This window comes from Schistocerca nitens, chromosome 3 (genome assembly GCF_023898315.1).
Source record: "Schistocerca nitens isolate TAMUIC-IGC-003100 chromosome 3, iqSchNite1.1, whole genome shotgun sequence".
NCBI lineage: Eukaryota > Metazoa > Arthropoda > Insecta > Orthoptera > Acrididae > Schistocerca > Schistocerca nitens.
Genome location: NC_064616.1, coordinates 924931346 through 924954755, shown reverse-complemented (window position 1 = coordinate 924954755; position 23410 = coordinate 924931346). Strand labels below are relative to the sequence as shown.

General features: G+C 46.6%; 1 protein-coding gene across 1 annotated transcript in view; it reads right to left on the bottom strand.

Moving 5' to 3' along the window:
* Nucleotides 1–23410, bottom strand: part of LOC126249492 (uncharacterized) — a 1087724-nt gene that overhangs the window by 569623 nt on the left and 494691 nt on the right. Inside the window, exon 7 of the mRNA XM_049951143.1 lies at nucleotides 7026–7192. Coding sequence (XP_049807100.1) covers nucleotides 7026–7192 — 167 coding nt within the window. The remainder of the gene's footprint in view (nucleotides 1–7025; nucleotides 7193–23410) is intronic.

The following is a 23410-nucleotide window of genomic DNA, read 5'->3' as shown; positions in this document are numbered from 1 at the left end:
TAAGGACATCACACACATCCATGCCCCAGGCAGGACTCGAACCTGCGGCCGTATCGGTCGCGCGGTTCCAGACTGTAGCGCCTAGAACCGCTCGGCCACTACGGCCGGCTGGTTATAGGACGGACCGGGTTGGACAACGAGGTGGTGGAACTGCAGTGCTCGTCAAAAACACCTTACGACATCATCAGGAGCTTCTACTGCCCCTGGACTCAGTGGAAGCCACAGCGTTTACAATCTTTACGGGAATAGGAAGCATAACTCTCGTGGCGGCGTGTCTTAGCCCCAAGAAACAATTGGTGGCCAGAGATCTTCATGCTGTCTTCGATCGATTCAATAAGGTCTTGCTGGGAGGAGACCTCAACTCCAACCAAGGAGGGCCAACCGAAAGGGATAGCAACTCTACGATCTAGAGAACGATCTTCAAGTCACAATATATGGGCCACGGGAGCTGACTCGCATCCCTGAGTTCGCCGTACAGGAGGCTGACGTTCTCGATATAGCAATTGTTAAAATGTCGCTGCAAGTCTACAGCTCAAGGCCATCTACGACCTGTCATCTGATCATCTACCAGTTCTCGGACTTCTCGAGGATGGCGGCCTCCCAATACCTCCTCCTATCTCCAAAGCTGTTAACTGGAATCTCTTTGCGACATACCTTAACCATAACGTTCGACCGACCCGAGCAGTCTCTACAATTAAGGGAAATTGACATCGCTGTGGCAACTTTGACAGCTACAACCCAACGGGCATCAAGACGTGCAGCGCCTGATACCTTTCGTCATGAGCATCAATTTGAAACATTCCCTCCTCATCTCACCGACATCAAGCATCGTCGGAATACCCACAGAAAACGATGGAAACGATATAGAAATCCATAATATAGACGGCTGGTGCATCGTTTGTCCACGGAGCTATGTCGCCGAGCTGAAGAATGGCGGCAAGACCGCTGGGAAACAAAGTTGACGAAATGTTTCTCCAGACTAGGGAAGAGTGGCAACCTGTCAGGGCACTAGGCCAACCGAGACCACCCAAGAGAGCAATACGAGGCCCCCATGGCCTCTTATACGACTCTCTTGGCCAAGCTGAATTGTATGCCGACGTGTATGAACACCATATGACAGCGCTGCCCCCACAGGATGCAGAGGACGCGAGGGAAGAGGACCGTATCCGACAGCGAATCGCCGACTTCCGCCAACTCCCCACACAAGCGTGGCCTGTTCTTAGTACTCCCGCTGAAGTTAGAAAACTCATCAGGAAGACGAACAACTTGGCGCCCGGCAAGGACTCTGTGACCTACGCCGATCTTAAGCATCTTCCGAGAAAGGCCATCGTCCTCTTAACTCGAATTATCAACAGGAACTTACTCAACGGCTACTTCCCTGCAGACTGGAAGACGGTGAAGACGATTCCTATTCCCAAAAGAGGGAAAAACCCAACGTCGCCAGACAGCTACCGCCCGATTGGCCTGTTGCCCACACTCGGCAAAATACTGGGACGGGTGCTACTACAGCGTCTCAAAGACTATCTGGAAGAAAATAACCTCATCCACCACGAACAATTTGGCTTCCAGCCACGGTTATCGGTGGAGCTTCAGCTGCTTCGGATCACAGAGTCCATACAATAGACGGAACTCCACAGTTGGAGTTTTCCTAGATGTCGAAAAGGCATATGATCGGGTGTGGCGTGACAAGCTTACAGTCAAACTAGTCAATCAAACCCGTCTCCCCGACCGTTACATCAAGCTGATTGATAGCTTTCTGCAGGACAGGCGTCTGTTTGTACAAATCGATAGGAAGACAAAAAATGGGTGTGAGTTCTTAAGGGACCAAGCTGCAGAGGTCATCGGTTCCTAGACTTACACACTACTTAAACTAACTTAAACTAACCTAAGCTAAGAACAACACACACACCCATGCCCGAGGGAGGACTCGAACCTCTGGCGGGTGGGGCCACGCAGTCAGTGACACGGCGCCTCTAACCGCGCGGCCACTCCGCGCCGATAGGAAGAAATCATCACTGAAAACAGTCTCTGCTGGCATCCCACAGGAAGCGGTGATATCGCCATGCCTGTTTAATTTGTATATTAACGACATTCCCACCATTCTCCACGTCACCGCTAGTCTGTACGCCGATCACAGGGCCTTCCTAACCTCTGGAAGGAACATCGAACAACTTGTCAAGAGGATGCAGCGACAACTTGTCGTCACCAAACAATGGGCAAAGAGCATTAAAATAACCCTAAACCCTACGAAAACTGCAGCAATACTGTTTACGAAGAAACGGCCGGAACTGTGGACGCGACTTGCCATCAATGGACAGCCAGTACCCTGGACTAAGACGACGAAATACCTAGGAGTGATACTGGATAAAGGGATGACTTTTACCCCACACATTCAAGATAGAAAACTGAATACTGTGAAGATGATCCGGGCACTCACGCCGTTTCTCAAATGGTTCAAATGGCTCTGAGCACTATGGGACTCAACATCTGAGGACATCAGTCCCCTAGAACGTAGAACTACTTAAACCTAACCAACCTAAGGACATCACACACATCCATATCCGAGGCAGGATTCGAACCTGCGACCGTAGTGGTCACGCGGTTCCGGACTGAAGCGCCTAGAACCGCTCGGTCACAGCGGCCGGCACGCCGTTTTTCACGAGCAGGAATCTAAACCTGTCAACGAAATTAAAACTTTATAGAGCAACGGTACAACCCTCCCTGCTGTACGGCTCGACGTCTTGGGGAACAACATGTGACTCTAATATACGTAGTTTGCAACCGTTACAAAACAGATGTTTGAAGTGGAGTCTAGGCGCCCCACGATGGGCCAGGACGAGAGAGATACACGTGACAGGAGAAAAATACGGCGCTGAGAAGATAAAAGACCAGGCAACTCGTCTTTTTCACAAATTAGACGAGTATCAGGGAAATGTCAGCCAACTTACGAATGTAGGCCAGGCCCTACCACAACAATGGCACAAATACAAGGTGCCTCTAGCCATTATTGTACCCCCGCAGGACTATCAAAGATGATGCAATCTTCAGTTATTCGATGTAGTTACTGTCCATCACTCGTACGACTACCGAAACAACACCCTAAAAGGACTCAAGGTCCCACAGTGAGCCCAAGCCCCTTTGCAAGCGAATACACAATAAAGTGAAATCATTTCTCACACCTTGTCACTCCAGAAGAAAAAATCGCCAAAGGCGACCACTCTTTGGACAAAACATGCCAAAAACTGTCCGTGCAAGCTGGGCCGTGATTTGCAGCCGTAGTTTTCTCGTGCTTCGCATGCGAAGACGGTAGCCCACTTCTCGGGCAGGTGGCACTGGATGTGGGAGTGCTCTATGATTCGTCTACGATAACGTTATGGCGTCGCCCATTGGCACCAACGCTTTTCTAGCGAGCCAGCGAATATATTTACGAGACACTGCAGCAACACGTCAGTAAGCACCTGAAGATGAACAGCAGCTGTTTCGTTGAAATATGGTGCAGCTTCCACAATATTATATGCAGTTATTACGTTAGGAAAGTGTAAAAAAACAGCACAAATTTATTTTTGTTATTAATACACACTATGTCGTGGACTATCCATGACTGTAGCTTCTAGGTTAGGGATAATTAAGTAATAATACTTATTTTCTGATTGCTGTGCAACGCGTTCCGGGGCAACAACTCCACTTTGAAGTCTGTATAGATATACTGGGCGTTACATCTGCTTCAGTTTTTCACCTGCGTTTGACCACATGACTTTTGTCTTCCGCATTTATAAAAAAGTTCCACATTTGCACTTACATTTTGAAACTATTTAACATACTTATAACTATAAATTATGTCAGGTTGCCTTCCATTCAGAGGCTGTTGCACGCAGCGACTGTTATTGACTTGTAAATAATAGATTTCAGCTATCAGTCGTCCTTTTGAAATTATTTACAAGGCAGCAGAGGATCAAGTATGTAAAAAGACGAGGGCTAGTAGAAATCCTTGGGTAACAGAAGATATATTGAATTTATTTGATGAAAGGAGAAAATATAAAAATGCAGTAAATGAAGCAGGCAAAAAGGAATACAAACGTCTCAAAAATGAGATCGACAGGAAGTGCAAAATGGCTAAGCAGGGATGGCTACAGGACAAATGTAAGGATGTAGAGGCTTATCTCACTAGGGGTAAGATAGATACTGCCTACAGGAAGATTGAAGAGACCTTTGGAGATAACAGAACCACTTGCATGAACATCAAGAGCTCCGATGGAAACCCAGTTCTAAGCAAAGAAGGGAAAGCAGAAAGGTGGGAGGAGTATATAGAAGGTCTATACAAGGGCGATGTACTTGAGGACAATATTGTGGAAATGGAAGAGGATGTGGATGAAAATGAAATGGGAGATACGATTCTGCGTGAAGAGTTTGACAGAGCACTGAAAGACCTGAGTCGAAACAAGGCCCCCGGAGTAGACAACATTCCACTGGAACTACTGACGGCCTTGGAAGAGCCAGTCCTGACAAAACTCTACCATCTGGAGAGCAAGATGTATGAAACAGGCGAAATACCCTCAGACTTCAAGAAGAATATAATAATTCCAATCCCAAAGAAAGCAGGTGTTGACAGATGTGAAAATTACCGAACTATCAGTTTAATAAGTCACAGCTGCAAAATACTAACGCGAATTCGTTACAGAAGAATGGAAAACCTAGTAGAAGCCGACCTTGGGGAAGATCAGTTTGGATTCCGTAGAAATGTTGGAACACGTGAGGCAATACTGACCCTACGACTCATCTTAGAAGCTAGATTAAGGAAAGGCAAACCTACGTTTCTAGCATTTGTGGACTTAGAGAAAGCTTTTGACAATGTTGACTGGAATACTATCTTTCAAATTCTGAAGGTGGCAGGGGTAAAATACAGGGAGCGAAAGGCTATTTACAATTTGTACAGAAACCAGATGGCAGTTATAAGTATCGAGGGGCATGAAAGGGAAGCAGTGGTTGGGAATGGAGTGAGACAGGGCTGTAGCCTATCCCCGATGTTATTCAATCTGTATATTGAGCAAGCAGTGAAGGAAACAAAAGAAAAATTCGGAGTAGGTATTAAAATCCATGGAGAAGAAATAAAAACTTTGAGGTTCGCCGATGACATTGTAATTCTGTCAGAGACGGCAAAGGACTTGGAAGAGCAGTTGAACGGAATGGATAGTGTCTTGAAAGGAGGATATAAGATGAACATCAACAAACGCAAAACGAGGATAATGGAATGTAGTCGAATTAAGTCGGGTGATGGTGAGGGAATTATATTAGGAAATGAGACACTTGAAGTAGTAAAGGAGTTTTGCTATTTGGGGAGCAAAATAACTGATGATGGTCGAAGTAAAGAGGATATAAAATGTAGAGGGAGACCAAGAGATGAATACACTAATCAGATTCAGAAGGATGTAGGTTGCGGTAGGTACTGGGAGATGAAGAGGCTTGCACAGGATAGAGTAGCATTGAGAGCTGCATCAAACCAGTCTCAGCACTGAAGACCACAACAACAACAACATAAATTTTGTGATCAAATGCAGATGAAAGCTGAAGCAGATGTAACGCCCAGTTTATCTACAGTCCTTGAAAGTTGAGGTCTAGCTCCGAAACGCATTAGACAGCAACCATAAAATTAAAACAAAAATTGTGACTGATTACGGAATGTTATTAATAAATTATCCCAAACCTTAAATGATCTTTATAGCGGAATTTCACGTTACTTTCCGATAGAGCGGTCCCATATTATTATAGTACGATGCATTTTTATCGATGTATATTAACAGGGACAGTAAAACACGAAGACTAACGAGTTCTCCTGTAACTACTGAGCACAGCTGCTGCATGGCGGTAGCAATCAGCTCGGTACAGGGCGGTGCTCTAGGTGCTGCAGTACTGGTTAATCTTCGAGTTTTGCTACCCCTGTTGATAAATATCGATAAAAGGAATTCCGAAGTAGACTAGTTTAGGATGATTCTTCCGAATGATCACGAAACATTCTACTTTATAAACCATTTTATTTGTAACGGGGAACAAACAGACGCTTTGTGTCGATACTGAGCGTCGCATGAAAGACGTGATCAACAGCATTTGCTTGTGCTGAGTCCATCTACACATCGCAGATATCTGCCAATACACCAACGACAGTTCGCCTACCGACTCTTGGACGGGAAAGCCTGTATAATGAGAACAGTAACGACCATATAACACTCCACAGCGATAGGCACGTGTTCACATGTGATGGCTGTTAAGAAAGAAGTGTTGAGTACTATCTGCTACGGAATCCAGTCGAAAAGCTGTTCTGCTATTACGTTAGTCTGTACTTCATTCATTAGTGATGTTGCAGAACCATGTTGAAAGCTTTTCGGAAGTCAAACAACACTGCATCAACCTGGACGCCGATATCTGCTGCCTTTAGGATCGCATGGACGATCAATGCGAGATGAATTTCATACGGTCGTTGTTCATCGAATCCCCCCACAGAGAAGAAAAAGAAATGGTTCAAATGGCTCTGAGCACTATGGGACTTAACATCTATGGTCATCAGTCCCCTAGAACTTAGAACTACTTAAACCTAACTAACCTAAGGACATCACACAACACCCAGCCATCACGAGGCAGAGAAAATCCCTGACCCCGCCGGGAATCGAACCCGGGAACCCGGGCGTGGGAAGCGAGAACGCTACCGCACGACCACGAGATGCGGGCCCACAGAGAAGATTTCCTGTCTCAAAATGTGTAATTATATGCGAGCTAAAAACTTAATTCATAATTCTACAACAAATTGACTTCAGATGTATAGCCCTATAGCAATACGCATCTGCCTCGCGATCCGTCTCGAAAATAAGAATGACCAGCGTGTTTTGCCAGTTGCTCGATACGCTTTGTTACTCCAGTGACCGACGATAAACTGTTGCTAGCAGGCCATCACTTGCATCTGCCGGTTTGCTTGTAGACTTCATTTGAATGATGTTCAAATATGGCCTGAAAACAAAGTAGTGAAAAGAACGTACCGTTGTTGAATGCGCAGCAGAGTGTCCAAGGCGTCCTGGTTCTGCTTCATCTGCTGCTCCAGATCCATGGCTTCTTTGCGGAGAGCATCCAGCCGTGTTCGCACGCTCACCGACGCCAGTCGGTCCACAATGACTTCGTTCTTGAGTAGCGGTGGCGGGGTCTGCTCCTGTAACACATTCCGAACGTACAGTTAATAATCAGCGCAAGTAATGATAATAACTGAACATGTAGTGACAATTGAAAATTTGTTCCAGATCGAGACTCTAACAGGGAGTAGTCGCCTTAGTCATCAAGCTATCTGAGCAATCCTTCAGGATATCCTCAAGCTTTTATTGTCACTGATGTTTCCAGCTACGATTTCCCCACACCACTACTAGACGTCTACTCACGGGACGATGCATTTCATTCATTTCATGTTATTTGATGTTTATATTAAGACTTCTCACTTCGAGCAGTCACAAATATTTCAGATATGGTTATATTTATGGAAAAAATCTACGGAAACGCCGGCCGCGGTGGCCGTGCGATTCTAGGCGCTGCAGTCCGGAACCGCGGGACTGCTACGGTCGCAGGTTCGAATCCTGCCTCGGGCATGGATGTGTGTGATGTTTTTAGGTTAGTCAAGTTTAAGTAGTTCTAAGTTCTAGGGGACTGATGACCTAAGATGTTAAGTCCCATAGTGCTCAGAGCCATTTTTCTACGGAAACATTGAATCAATATAACCAGACACACACTGTTTGGATCACAATTTTTTTCCGACTACTAGTTTCAGTCAGTGCTGCAGATCATCTTTAGGTCTAAGTTGCAACAGTAAAACAGGCAATAACAATAAATAGTTACAGAAGTGTGGAATTACACTACTACCACGAACGATTGTACAAATAACAAGAACACCCTCCCCCCAAAAAAAAGGCAATTCTGGACGTGTCGGGTGTCGCATTGTCCTGCTGGAATTGCCCAAGTCCGTCGGAATGCACAATCGACATGAATGGATGCAGGTGATCAGACATGATGCTTACGTATGTGTCATCTGTCAGCGTCGTATCTAGATGTCTCAGGTGTCCCACATCACTCCAACTGCACTCGCCCCACACTACGACAAACCCCCCCACCAGCTTGACATGCAGGGTCCACGGATTCATGAGATTGTCTTCATACCCGTACACGTCCATCCGCTCGATACAATACGAAACGCCCGCATCTCGTGGTCGTGCGGTAGCGTTCTCGCTTCCCACGCCCGGGTTCCCGGGTTCGATTCCCGGCGGGGTCAGGGATTTTCTCTGCCTCGTGATGGCTGGGTGTTGTGTGCTGTCCTTAGGTTAGTTAGGTTTAAGTAGTTCTAAGTTCTAGGGGACTGATGACCATAGATGTTAAGTCCCATAGTGCTCAGAGCCATTTGAACCAATACGAAACGAAACTCGTTCGACCGGGCAACAAGTTCCCAGTCATCAACAGTCCAATTCCGGTGTCAACGGGCCCAGGCTTTGTGTCGTACAGTCATCAACGGTTTCGTTGAATGATTCGCACGCTGACACTTGTTGATGGCCCAGCATTGAAATCTCCAGCAATTTGCTGAAGGGTTGCTCTTCTGTCACGTTGAACGATTCTCTTCAGTCATCGTGGGTCCCGATCTTGCAGGATCTTTTTCCGTCCTCAACGATGTTGGAGATTTGATGTTTTACCGTATTCGTACGGGAAAATCCGCACTTCATCGCTACCTGTGTGATGCTGTGTCCTATCGCTCGTGCGCCAACTATAGAACCAAGTTCAAACTCACCTAAATCTAGATAACCTGCCATTGTTCTACAACTGCACTAGACAGTTGTTGTGTTATATAGGCGTTACCGACCGCAGCGCCGTTAGCTGCCTGTTTACATATCTTTGTATTTTAATACGCATGCCTACACCAGTTTCTTTGGCACTTCAGTGTATTTATCTTAACAATATGGATTATAATTTGCTGATATTTTTTTACAGTGGTGCTAACTTCTATATGTTACTATTTTTATTTAAGAATACTGTCTTAGCCTCTGAAGAAGTTCACTGATTCACTTTCAAGTTTTTTGTTTCACATTTTTTCTTCATATTTCCTCTAATGTGAATATACAGGGTGACAATTATTGAACTATATGAAAAAGAACGTAATTATTCACAATCTACGGGGTGCATGCACTTTATTCAACATGTAAACGTCACTACATATAGTCGCATTTAGGTTTTGATATGTTCGATATGCTTGCCTTCGTTGGTGATGATGTGGCGCAGACGATTAGCGAAACTCTGCATGATCCGCTGAAGTATCGAAATATCGATGCTGTGGATGAAATCCTGGATGGCTGTTTTCAGCTCAGCAGTGGTTTTGGGGTTATTGCTGTACACATTGTCTTTAATATAGGACAAAAAGGAGTGGTATGTGTTCAGATTCGGAGAACATGGCCGCTATTCTAGGCCAATGCCAGTGGCCTCTGGGTGCCCCAGAGCCAAAATACGGTTCCCAAAGTGCTCCTACAGGACATCAAACACTCTCCTGCTTCGATGGATTCTAGCTCCGTCTCGCATGAACCACATATTGTCGAAATCTGGGTAACTTTGGATAATGGGGATGAAATCATCTTCCAAAACTTCACGTACCGTTCGGTAGTCACCGTGCCATGAAGGAATATCGAACGGATTATTTCATCACTGGAGACTGCACACCACACAGTCACCCGTTGAGGGTGAAGAGACTTCTCGATCACGAAATGCGGATCTCAGTCCCCCAAATGCGTCAATTTTGCTTTTTGACGAACCCATCCAAATGATAGAGGACTTCGTCGCTAAACCAAACTTCACAGCACATACTAATTCCCATCATGCCCTCCGGCCAAAAGTGCTGTTTGAACGTCGTAACGCAAACCGTTCATAAGTTATGACGATTTTATTTCATATAGTTCAATAGGTGTCACACGGTACCTCCAACGATTGTAATAAATCCATTTTATGCCCCTTATTTAGTCGGTGGAGTACTTTGATATTTTGCTCTATTTTTCCAAATAGTGTCCTGTATTATGTACACTCCTGGAAATGGGAAAAAGAACACATTGACACCGGTGTGTCAGACCCACCATACTTGCTCCGGACACTGCGAGAGGGCTGTACAAGCAATGATCACACGCACGGCACAGCGGACACACCAGGAACCGCGGTGTTGGCCGTCGAATGGCGCTAGCTGCGCAGCATTTGTGCACCGCCGCAGTCAGTATCAGCCAGTTTGTCGTGGCATACGGAGCTCCATCGCAATCTTTAACACTGGTAGCATGCCGCGACAGCGTGGACGTGAACCGTATGTGCAGTTGACGGACTTTGAGCGAGGGCGTATAGTGGGCATGCGGGAGGCCGGGTGGACGTACCGCCGAATTGCTCAACACGTGGGGCGTGAGGTCTCCACAGTACATCGATGTTGTCGCCAGTGGTCGGCGGAAGGTGCACGTGCCCGTCGACCTGGGACCGGACCGCAGCGACGCACGGATGCACGCCAAGACCGTAGGATCCTACGCAGTGCCGTATGGGACCGCACCGCCACTTCCCAGCAAATTAGGGACACTGTTGCTCCTGGGGTATCGGCGAGGACCATTCGCAACCGTCTCCATGAAGCTGGGCTACGGTCCCGCACACCGTTAGGCCGTCTTCCGCTCACGCCCCAACATCGTGCAGCCCGCCTCCAGTGGTGTCGCGACAGGCGTGAATGGAGGGACGAATGGAGACGTGTCGTCTTCAGCGATGAGAGTCGCTTCTGCCTTGGTGCCAATGATGGTCGTATGCGTGTTTGGCGCCGTGCAGGTGAGCGCCACAATCAGGACTGCATACGACCGAGGCACACAGGGCCAACACCCGGCATCATGGTGTGGGGAGCGATCTCCTACACTGGCCGTACACCACTGGTGATCGTCGAGGGGACACTGAATAGTGCACGGTACATCCAAACCGTCATCGAACCCATCGTTCTACCATTCCTAGACCGGCAAGGGAACTTGCTGTTCCAACAGGACAATGCACGTCCGCATGTATCCCGTGCCACCCAACGTGCTCTAGAAGGTGTAAGTCAACTACCCTGGCCAGCAAGATCTCCGGATCTGTCCCCCGTTGAGCATGTTTGGGACTGGATGAAGCGTCGTCTCACGCGGTCTGCACGTCCAGCACGAACGCTGGTCCAACTGAGGCGCCAGGTGGAAATGGCATGGCAAGCCGTTCCACAGGACTACATCCAGCATCTCTACGATCGTCTCCATGGGAGAATAGCAGCCTGCATTGCTGCTAAAGGTGGATATACACTGTACTAGTGCCGACATTGTGCATGCTCTGTTGCCTGTGTCTATGTGCCTGTGGTTCTGTCAGTGTGATCATGTGATGTATCTGACCCCAGGAATGTGTCAATAAAGTTTCCCCTTCCTGGGACAATGAATTCACGGTGTTCTTATTTCAATTTCCAGGAGTGTATGTGTGTGCCTATTGATTATGATGTGTGTCTGTTGCATGTGTAGACTTTAATGTGCTCTGTGTACCTGGTGTTGAAATTTCGGCCTGTTTGTCCTAAATAGAACATGGAGCATTCCTAGAATGTTACTTTGAATATTTCAGAGTCTGAGTATGGGTCATTATTACAGTTTATATTATGTATTAGTTTTTATTGTACTCTGTTTGATGTAGAAAACCCAAGTTTTACATTATGATTTTTGAAAATATTTGCATTCTTCTGCGCTATATTGCCAATGTATAAGATCATAGACATACATATGTTTTTGTCTTTTCCTTCTGTGTTGCAGACCCAAATACAAAGTGCACCACAGCCATATCAGCGAAAAATGACAAACGTTTTATACTGCAAGATTAAGTTAATACAGAAGGATGGGTGTCTCTACAATGTTTGGCTGACATTGATAGCGGTTTTAACCGAACTAAGACGAGTTTTGGACAAAATGGTAGCCATTTTCACATTTGTTTACATATATTTGTAATGAAAAATAATAGTTTTATCTGATGGGGTTGTGAAATACAGCCGAGACTGTAAAACAAGACAGCTGTCAGAGTAAGGGCTGGCCTGGAAGAATTACAAACACATGTAGACATTATGTAGTGTGAGTGTCAGGTTTCTGCAGAAGCTGTCGACAAAGGTTCCTGTTGCTCTCCTAGTCTACGCCTGCAAGAGTTACTTCCTACAACCACGTATAGATGCTAGTGACTGGCTTTGAACGTGATGCCAATTTACGCAAAATTCAATCAGTTGGATACTTTTGAACATGGTGCTAATTCACGGAAAATTGGACTCTTTCGGATAGTTTTGAACAAGGTGCTAATTAACGAAATTTCAGCGTCTATATCAACATCTACATACACGTTCCTCAAGCCAGCATACGGTGCATAGCGGAGGATGCCACGTAGCACTGCTAGTCATTTCTTTTCCTGTTTCACTTGCACATAGAGCGAGGGTAGAACGATTGTCTCTAAAGCCTCCTTAGGAGCCTTAATTTCTCTCATATCATCCTCATGGTCTATATGCAGTCGGGTTCAAATGCCGGCTCTCTAAATTTCCACAATAGTGAATTGTCTTCCCTCCAAGGATTCCCATTTGAGTTCACGAAGCATTTCCGTAATGCTTGCGTGCTGATACCGGTAACAAATCTAGCAGCACGCTTCTGAGTTGCTTCGATGCCTTACTTTAATCCGGCCTGGTGGGAGTCCCAAACACTCGAGCAGTAGCCAAGAACGGGTTGTATTAGCGTTCAGTGCACCGTCTCATTTATACAGGGTGTTACAAAAAAGTACGGCCAAACTTTCAGGAAACATTCCTCACACACAAAGAAAGAAAATATGTTATGTGGACATGTGTCCGGAAACGCTTACTTTCCATGTTAGAGCTAATTTTATTATTTCTCTTCAAATCACATTAATCATGGAATGGAAACACACAGCAACAGAACGTACCAGCGTGACTTCAAACACTTTGTTACAGGAACTGTTCAAAATGTCCTCCGTTAGCGAGGATACATGCATCCACCCTCCGTCGCATGGAATCCCTGATGCGCTGATGCAGCTCTGGAGAATGGCGTATTGTATCACAGCCGTCCACAATACGAGCACGAAGAGTCTCTACATTTGGTACCGGGGTTGCGTAGACAAGAGCTTTCAAATGCCCCCATAAATGAAAGTCAAGAGGGTTGAGGTCAGGAGAGCGTGGATGCCATGGAATTGGTCCGCCTCTACCAATCCATCGGTCACCGAATCTGTTGTTGAGAAGCGTACGAATACTTCGACTGAAATGTGCAGGAGCTCCATTGTGCATGAACCACATGTTGAGTCGTACTTGTAAAGGCACATGTTCTAGCAGCACAGGTAGAGTATCCCGTATGAAGTCATGATAACGTGCTCCATTGAGCGTAGGCGGTAGAACATACTGACGAAACTGAAATGAACTCAAACACGGAAATTAAGCGTTTTCGGACACATGTCCACATAACATCTTTTCTTTATTTGTGTGTGAGGAATGTTTCCTGAAAGTTTGGCCGTACCGTTTTGTAACACCCTGTAGATAGCTACATTTTCTCAAAATTCTCCCAAGAAAACGAAGTCTAACATTCGGCTTCTCGATTACCAACCTGACGTGCTCATTAGATTTCATACAACTTGGAAAAGTTATGCCTAGATATTTAATCGATGTGACTGTGTTAAACAGCACATTACTAATGCTGTATTTGAACGTTACAGAATTGTGATTCCTACTCATCCGCATTAGCATATAGTTCGACTGTATGGCAAGCCGCCTGTAGTGATGACAAGGCAGAGACGGGTAGCCGAAAGGGCACACGTACACACACGCCGACTGGCGCGAAGTCTGGAACAGGATTCGTAATGAATGTGATAAAGAAAAGAACGTAGCTACTAGAACACTTAACTTTTATATCGTCCTTTGGTATACAGCATTCTTGATGATACAAGTGAGACTATCTTGAGATACATGCAATGGTACAAATGGCGCCTTGCTAGGTCGTAGCCATTAACTTAGCTGAAGGCTGTTCTAACTGTCTCTCGGCAAATGAGAGAAAGGCTTCGTCAGTGTAGTCGCTAGCAAAGTCGTCGTACAACTGGGGCGAGTGCTAGTACGTCTCTCGAGACCTGCCTTGTGGTGGCGCTCGGTCTGCGATCCTGACAGTGGCGACACGCGGGTCCGACATGTACTAATGGACCGCGGCCGATTTAAGCTACCACCTAGCAAGTGTGGTGTCTGGCGGTGACACCACACTGCCATTCATCACACTAACTAGAAACTGTACCTACGTCATCGTGTATACCCCTACAGTCACTCAACGACCACGCCTTCCAGTATTCCATAGCGTAATCAGTAAACAGCCGTAAATTGCTGTTGACCCTGTCTGCCACATCATTTAGGTGTATAGAGAGAAAGAGCGATGCTATCACACTTCCACGTGGCACTCCTGTCAATACCCTTGTCTGTGATGGATACTCGCTGTCAAGGATGACGTACTGGTTTGTGTTACTTAGAAAGTCTTCGAGCTACTCACATATCAGGGTATCTAATACGTATGCTCGGACCCTTGTCAGCATTCAGCAGCGGGGCATCGTGTTAAATGCTTTCCGCATATCTATGAATATGGACTCTCCCTATTGCCCTCCATATATGATTTGTAGGATATCATGTACGAAAGGGCAAGCGGGATTTCGCACAAGTGATGCTTTCTAAAACCGTGCTGATTCGTGGACAGAAGCTTTTCCGTCTCAAGGAAATTTATTATATCCAAAGTCAGATTGTGTTCAAGAATTCTGCAGCAAACCAATGTCAAGGATATTGGTTTTGTAACTATACAGGTTCGTACTTTTCCTTTTCTATATACAAGAGTCACCTGCGCTATTTTCTAGTCGCTTGGGACTTCGCGTCGGGCACGAGGTTCACGATAAATGCAAGTTAAGTGAGGGGCAAATGCCGCACTACTTGTTAGCCCACCCGGCTAGCCGTGCGGTCTAACGCACTGCTTCCCGAGCGGGAAGGCGTGCCGGTCCCCCGGCACGAATCCGCCCGGTGGATCAGTGTCGAGGTCCGGTGTGCCGGCAAGCCTGTGGATGGTTTTTAAGGCGATTCTCCATCTGCCTCGGCGAATGCGGGGTGGTTCTCCTTATTACGCCTCAGTTACACTATGTCGGCGATTGCTGCGCAAACACTGTCTCCACATACCCGTACACCTTAATTACTCTACCACGCAAACATTGGGGTTACACTCGTCTGGTATGAGACGTTCCCGGGGGGTTGTTCGGTGTGGGGCGGCGGTGGGGTGAGGGGACTGCTGTAGTCTGTTGTGAGGTTGTGTACCACTGTGGGCTAAGGTGGGGCGAAACCTCTCCGTCGTTTCTAGGTCCCCAGTTCAATCCAATCCAATCCAATACTCCTTGTTAAATCGAATTGAAATTCGATCTGCACCTGGTGAGTTAATGTATCTTAACTCGTTTTTTTTTTTTAAAAAAAAAGGCTCTAAGCACTATGGGACGTAACTTCTGAGGTCATCAGTCCCCTAGAACTTAGAACTATTTAAACCTAACTAACCTAAGGACAACACACACATCCATGCCCGAGGCAGGATTCGAGCCTGCGACCGTAGCGGTCTCGCGGTTCCAGACTGTAGCGCCTAGAACCGCTCGGCCCTCCGGACGGCCTCAACTCTTTCAGTTGCTTCTCTTTGCTAGGAATGCCTATTTCTATGTCCTCCATGCGGGCGTGTGTGACAGTCAAACGACGGCCTGTATGTACGGTCCTCCTGGGTGAATGATTTTTTTAAACGCGAAATTTGAAATTTCAGCTTTCCTTTTGCTATCTGCTGTTGCCACAACAGCCTGTCCGACGAGTGACTGGGTAGAGGCCTTCGACCCGCTTAGTGATTTTACGTATGACTAGAATTTCATCGGATTCTTGGCAAGATCTTTCGATAAGTACGATGGTGGAAGTTGTATGCTTCGCGCATTGATCTTCTTACGGACGCACGAATTTCTTCTAGCCTTCGGCTGTCGACATTTGCGCGTTCTTCGAACCGACAGTGCAACAGTCTGTTTGCTCGATATTTTCCAAATTTATTATTAAATGGACCTTTAGTTTCTCAATTAACTTACTTCGCACATGTTTAAAGTCAGTTTAAACTTTGCCCATAAATCCTCTACGTGTGACGTATTGGAAATAAACGTCCATTCATTATCTAACAGGTATGCTAACAACAGCTTATTTGTTTTTTCTAACATCAATGCTCTCCTAAGCTTCGTCCTTAAGATGACATCATGATCACTAATGCCTGTCTCAATAATGACACTACCGATAAGGTCAGGCCTGTTTGTAGCTATAAGGTCTAAAATATTTCTGTTGCGTGTGAGCTGTCTGAACTAGTTATTCGAGGCACTTTTCGGAAAACATGTTCAAAGATACTTCAAAAGACTATCTGTCTGCACCACATGCAGCGAATCCGTAAACGTCCCAGTCTATACTCGATAGATTAAAGTACACACTGATGTGCAAAACTTAAGGACGAAAGTAACTTTCGCATATGTCAGTGCTGAGCTACATAGCTCGATGGAACATGGACCCCATGCATTGAATTAACTGCTGCAGTATATTACAGAAGATAACTGAAAATTGCTAAGGAGGAGTCCTGAATTTCGTGGGTGAAGCCTTGCTTTGGACGAGGAGATCTCGCCGACCTTGTTGGCCGAGGTAGGATTTAGCAAGCACGAAGACAAACAGTAGAAAGTCCTGCCGTGATCGGGCGGGCATTATGTTGCTGAGACATAAGCCCAGGACGGATTACCATGAATAATAAGAAAATAGGACGTAGAATAACGTTGACGTATCGCCGTACTGTAAGGGCGACGCGGAGGATAAACAAAGGTGTCCTGCTATGAAAAGAAATGGCACCCCAGATCGTCACTTCTGATGCTCGGGCTGTACAGCGAGCGACGGTCACTTTGGCATCCACACCGCTGTTCGGGGCGTCTCCAGACACGGCTTGGGCCTGGAATCTCACCGACTGGAGTAGAATTGTCTTCAGTGATGAGTTCCGCTTCGAAATGAGCCGCAAAGACGTGTTTGGAAGGCGCCCCAGACAGCAGTGAGATACCAAGCTGACCCGCAAAACAGCCTGAAAACCAGGAGTGATGGTCTTGGGTGCCACATTTTTTCACAGCAGGACCCCTTCGGTTGTCCAAATAGCATCATTGTAACATAGCAGTAAGTCGACGATATTCTGCACTCCGGTTTGTCGCCCATCATGGCAAGCCATTCTGGCCTTACATTTCCGCAAGATAATGCCCGCTCATACAGGGCGAGAGATTCTACTGCTTGTCGTGCTTGCCAAACCATACCTTGGCCAACAACGTGGCCAGGTCTCTCCGATATTGAGAACGTTTGGAGAATTATGCGCAGGGCCCTCCAACAATCTCGGGATTTCAACAATCTAACGCGCCACTTGGGCAGAATTTGGCACGATATCCCTCAAGAGGACATACAAAAACTTTGTCAACAAATGATAAGCGAATAACTCCTTGCATAAGGGCCAGGGGTGGATCAACGCGTTACTGAATTTTTCAACTTGTGAAGTTCTTTCTGTTGGATAATTCATCCAGTTTTTCTGAAACTGTAATAATTTGTTTGTCTGTACGCGAACATCACATCAACCTACTTCCGTTCCATTCGGACAATTACTTCATTATGCATAGTTTTTTTCTGTCTCAGAGTGTAGTTTGGGTTGACTTCCGTATCGAATCTGTTTCTACTACTGGAGTGGTCCCATTAGTAGGCTGTTGATGCGAAATATCATTCATCGGAGCCATAATTATACTTAAAATATTGTTAAGGAGGTAGGTCCCAACACCACTCTCCTGATTGGGTTTTGAAAGTGTGCAGGGTGGGGGTTGGGGCCCATTGGAGCAAAAGAAAGGCAGAGTTCTGGTTGGCACAATTTGTCCTAGTGGCATTGCTGGTGGTGTAGCTGGGCATCATGTATTAGGGAAGGGGCCTGAAATCGACGATGAACATATTGGAGCCACCGTTCTTGATGTATGCGCCATTGTCGTCCTGGCAAGGGTTAGTTGCTGTGGATTCGGTGCTGAGGATTGAGGTGTGGATCACAAATGGGAAAAATTGAAAAACAATGTTCAATATGCCTTAGACAAGTACGTTACAAGCAAGGTCATAAGGGACAGGAAAGACCCATCATGGTTTAATAGCCGTGTTTGAAAACTGCTGTGTAAACAAAGAGAGCTTCATCACAGAATCAAGAGACGTCAAAACCTAGCTCACAAACGACAGCTGAACGAAATGAATATGGAGAGCAATTAGAGATGCGTTCAATGACTTTGAAAGTAAAATTTTGTCAACCGGTCTGAGTAAAAGCACTAAGAGGTTTTGGTCTTACGTAAAATCAGTAAGCGGTTCGAAATCCTCTATTTATATACTCGATGAACATTCTAGCGCCGAAACTGAACATAACAGAGAGAAAACCGAAACACTGAATTCGGTATTCCGAAATTGTTCCAGCGTGGAATGTCGTAACAAGGTCTCTCCTTTCAGTGATCGAAGGAACACAGAAATTGTAGATATTGAGATAACTGACCGCGGGACAGAAAAGCAATTAAAACTGCATAGTAGTGGACAGGCATCAGGACCAAATGAGATACCTAAAACATTCTACAAAGACTATGCTAAGGAACTTGCTCCCCTTCTAGCAACAGTTCTTAGGGCTAGAAGCACCCAAGACGATGCTTGGGAAGGAAGACTGGTGGTATGGATGGAGTCTCAGCACAGATACCCACTGGCTGGGCAGACAAAACTGGGACATCTGGCAGTGTGCTGGGGTGCTGCGGTATGGGCAATGATGGTCTGGGTAATAATGGCCGAGAGGGCAGAAAGTGCACCGAGACCTCCACATCCATGCCCACATACATGGGAACCACTGTTTGTGGCCTTGATCGCCGCGCGGGATTAGCCGAACGGTCTAAGGCGCTGCAGTCATGGACTGTGCGGCTGGTCCTGGCGGAGGTTCGAGTCCTCCCTCGCGCATGGGTGTGTGTGTTTGTCCTTAGGAAAATTTAGGTTAAGTAGTACGTAAGCTTAGGAGGGACTGATGACCTTAGCAGTTAAGTCCCAGCCGCCCGCGGTGGTCTCGCGGTTCTAGGCGCGCAGTCCGGAGCCGTGCGACTGCTACGGTCGCAGGTTCGAATCCTGCCTCGGGCATGGATGTGTGTGATGTCCTTAGGTTAGTTAGGTTTAAGTAGTTCTAAGTTCTAGGGGACTGATAACCACAGCAGTTGAGTCCCATAGTGCTCAGAGCCATTTGAACCATAGTTAAGTCCCATAAGATTTCACACACATTTGAACATTTTTTTTGACCTGGATCACAAGCTGTACCCATTCGTGTGTGGGAGACAGTGGTGGTAGTGCAGTTGGTAGCCACAGGTGGAGCTGGTTGGTATGTAAGCACTGAAAACCCCTCAGAGTGCCTGGCATACCATACCATGTATGAGTTTCATGGGCTGTGGCGCTAGGAGGTGGAGGGGAGTACATGGTTGCAGCCGATGGAGGATCTCTGCTGGGCTATGGACATGGAAAGGGGTGGTCCTGTAGGTGCTCAGAAACACCATAGTGTTAGAAGTGCCCACCGCTTTCAACATTAGTTGTTAAAATGTTTGCACCATATGCTCTGCTTCACTGTTGCAGGATAAGTGAAGCAGTGGACTATACACATGCTTAATGCCACTGGAGGTGAAGAACCATTCGAAGGCTGCCACTATGAATTGGGGCCTATTGTTTGGCACAATGAAGTGGGGAAGCCCTTTGATGGCTAGAATCTGAATGAGGACATTGAGAGTGGTGTTAGCGTTGGTGAATGCGATGCTGACCAGATAGGGGTAGTTAGAATAAGCATCCATGACACTGAGGCTCATAAAGCACAGAAAATTCAGATGAATGCAGTCGCAGGGCTGAATGAGGGGGGGGGGGGTGGACCAGGGGGCGAAAGACTGGGGCAGAGTAGCCTGATGCCGGGCCCAAGTAGAACAGCTGTGCACTGAGGCCTCTATGTCTTTGTTCAGCCCAGGCAAGTTCAAACGGTTCAAATGGCTCTGAGCACTATGGGACTTAAATTCTGAGGTCATCAGTCCCCTAGACTTAGAACTACCTAAACCTAACCAACCTAAGGACAACACACACATCCATGCCCGAGGCAGGATTCGAACCTGCGACCGTAGCGGTCACGCGGTCCAGGCAAGTAAGCATGTCGCTGTACAATGGTTTTTATCCGTGACCTAACCCAATATTCGTGACGGAGGAGGTGCGAAACGTGAGAGGGATGAAGACACATTGAATATCCACCTCTACATCAAGCAGGAGAACATTGTAGACAGTTGACAAATGGTGGGAGAAATGAGCCTAGAACAAAAGCTCTGTATCGGTGGACTTTAAAAAATAAGAGGACCACCCGTGGAGCACATAGTGCTGCAAGGTAGAGTTGTGGTGTGTGTATGGAGCAATGTGACAAACTGTAATGGGAAACCCATCAAAGGCAAGCTGTTGTTCCACATCAATGTGAAAACAAGAGGTTTCCTGTTGGTCGTGTTAGGTCCCGAGGGTAACCAAGATATGGCATCTGCATTTACTTCTTGTGTTGTGGGCTTGTATTTAATGCCATAATTGTAGGAGCTAAGGAAAAGTGTACAATACTGGATATGTAGGGCGATCAGCTCTGGAAGCCGAGAGTGTGGCGCAAAGAGTTCCACCAGACGTCTGTCATCTGTAATGAGAGTAAATTTGGCCACAAACAGGAGAAATATGGAACTGCTTAACGGAAAAGCCAATCTCCAAAGCTTCTCTTTCGAACTGCCAGTGGTTAGTTTCAAGTAGGGGCCAGCATCTTTCATGCATAGGCAATCGGTTGCTTAGTACTGTTATCGTTCCAATGTGCCAACGATACGCCAGTTCCATACAGGGAAGCATCATCGCCAAAAACCGTAGGACATGATGGAGGAGAGGGTGTTAGACTGGGCGCAGAGCGCAGCAGCCGCTTCAGCTGTGTGAAAGGGTACTGACATACAGTTGTCCACCTGTACTGAATGCCCTTATTTTGCAACAGGTTGAGTTATGTTGGCCGCATAAGGGAGGAACTTAGAATATAATTCGTATTTCCCAAAAAGCCAGAAGCTCCGCCGGCCGGAGTGGTCGTGTGGTTCTAGACGCTACAGTCTGGAGCCGAGCGACCGCTAAGGTCGCAGGTTCGAATCCTGCCTCGGGCATGGATGTGTGTGATGTCCTTAGGTTAGTTAGGTTTAATTAGTTCTAAGTTCCAGGCGACTGATGACCTCAGAAGTTAAGTCGCATAGTGCTCAGAGCCATTTGAACCATTTTTGAACCTGAAGCTCCTGTCAGTTTTTTTGGATGAGGCAAAGCATCAACAGCAGGGAGTTTGTAGTTAGTGGGCTGGATCCCATCTTTGTTGAGCAAGTGTCTGAGATATTCCGCGTAGCAATTGTGCAAGCAGCACTTTAGCCCTGCATCATGCAACGTAGTAATGAAGGTACACAGGTTGCACAGGTGGGCTGACATATAGCGCCCATGCCAATTAAGTCGTTGAGATAGATGTTACAAGCACGGATGCACATGGTTAACTCTCCTAGGCAACTCTGGAAGACTACCAGAATGGAAGAGATTCCAAAGGGCTAGCTTATACCTATACAGGGTGCTACAAAAAGGTACGGCCAAACTTCCAGGAAACATTCCTCACACACAATGTGGGCATGTGTCCGGAAACGCTTACTTTCCATGTCAGAGCACATTTTATTACTCCTCTTCAAATCACACTAATCATGAAATGGAAACACACACCAACAGAACGTACCAGCTTGACTTCAAACACTTTGTTACAGGAACTGTTCAAAATGTCCTCCGTTAGCGAAGATACATGCATCCACCCTCCGTCGCATGGAATCCCTGATGCGCTGATGCAGCCCTGGAGAATGGCGTATTGTATCACAGCCGTCCATAATATGAGCACGAAGAGTCTCTACGTTTGGTACCGGGGTTGCGTAGACAAGAGCTTTCAAATGCCCCCATAAATGAAAGTCAAGAGGGTTGAGGTCAGGAGAGCGTGGAGGCCATGAAATTGGTCCGCCTCTACCAATCCATCGGTCACCAAATCTGTTGTTGAGAAGAGTACGAACACTTCGACTGAAATGTGCAGGAACTCCATCGTGCATGAACCACATGTTGTGTCGTACTTGTAAAGACAAAAAATGGCTCTGAGCACTATGGGACTCAACTGCTGTGGTCATTAGTCCCCTAGAACTTAGAACTACTTAAACCTAACTAACCTAAGGACATCACACACACCCATGCCCTAGGCAGGATTCGAACCTGCGACCGTAGCAGCAGCGCGGCTCCGGACTGGAGCGCCTAGAACCGCACGGCCACCGAGGCCGGCCTTGTAAAGGCACATGTTCTAGCAGCACAGGTAGAGTATCCCGTATGAAATCATGATAACGTGCTCCATTGAGCGTAGGTGGAAGAACATGGGGCCCAATCAAGACATCACCAACAATGCTTGCCCAAACGTTTACAGAAAATCTGTGTTGATGACGTGATTGCACAATTGCGGGCGGATTCTCGTCAGCCCACACATGCTGATTGTGAAAATTTACAATTTGATCACGTTGGAATGAAGCCTCGTCCGTAAAGAGAACATTTGCACTGAAATGAGGATTGACACATTGTTGGATGAACCATTCGCAGAAGTGTACCCGTGGAGGCCAATCAGCTGCTGATAGTGCCTGCACACGCTGTACATGGTACGGAAACAACTGGTTCTCCCGTAGCACTCTCCATACAGTGACGTGGACAACGTTACCTTGTACAGCAGCAACTTCTCTGACGCTGACATTATGGTTGTCGTCAACTGCACGAAGAATTGCCTCGTCCATTGCAGGTGTCCTCGTCGTTGTAGGTGTTCCCCAGTCGCGAGTCATAGGCTGGAATGTTCCGTGCTCCCTAAGACGCCGATCAATTGCTTCGAACGTCTTCCTGTCGGGACCCCTTCGTTCTGGAAATCTGTCTCGATACAAACGTACCGCGCCACGGCTATTGCCCTTTTCTAATCCATACATCAAATGAGCATTTGCCAACTCCGCATTTGTAAACATTGCACTGACTGCAAAACCACGTTCGTGATGAACACTAACCTGTTGATGCTACGTACTGATGTGCTTGATGCTAGCACTGTAGAGCAATGAGTCGCATGTCAACACAAGCACCGAAGTCAACATTACCTTCCTTCAATTGGGCCAACTGGCGCTGAATCGAGGAAGTACAGTA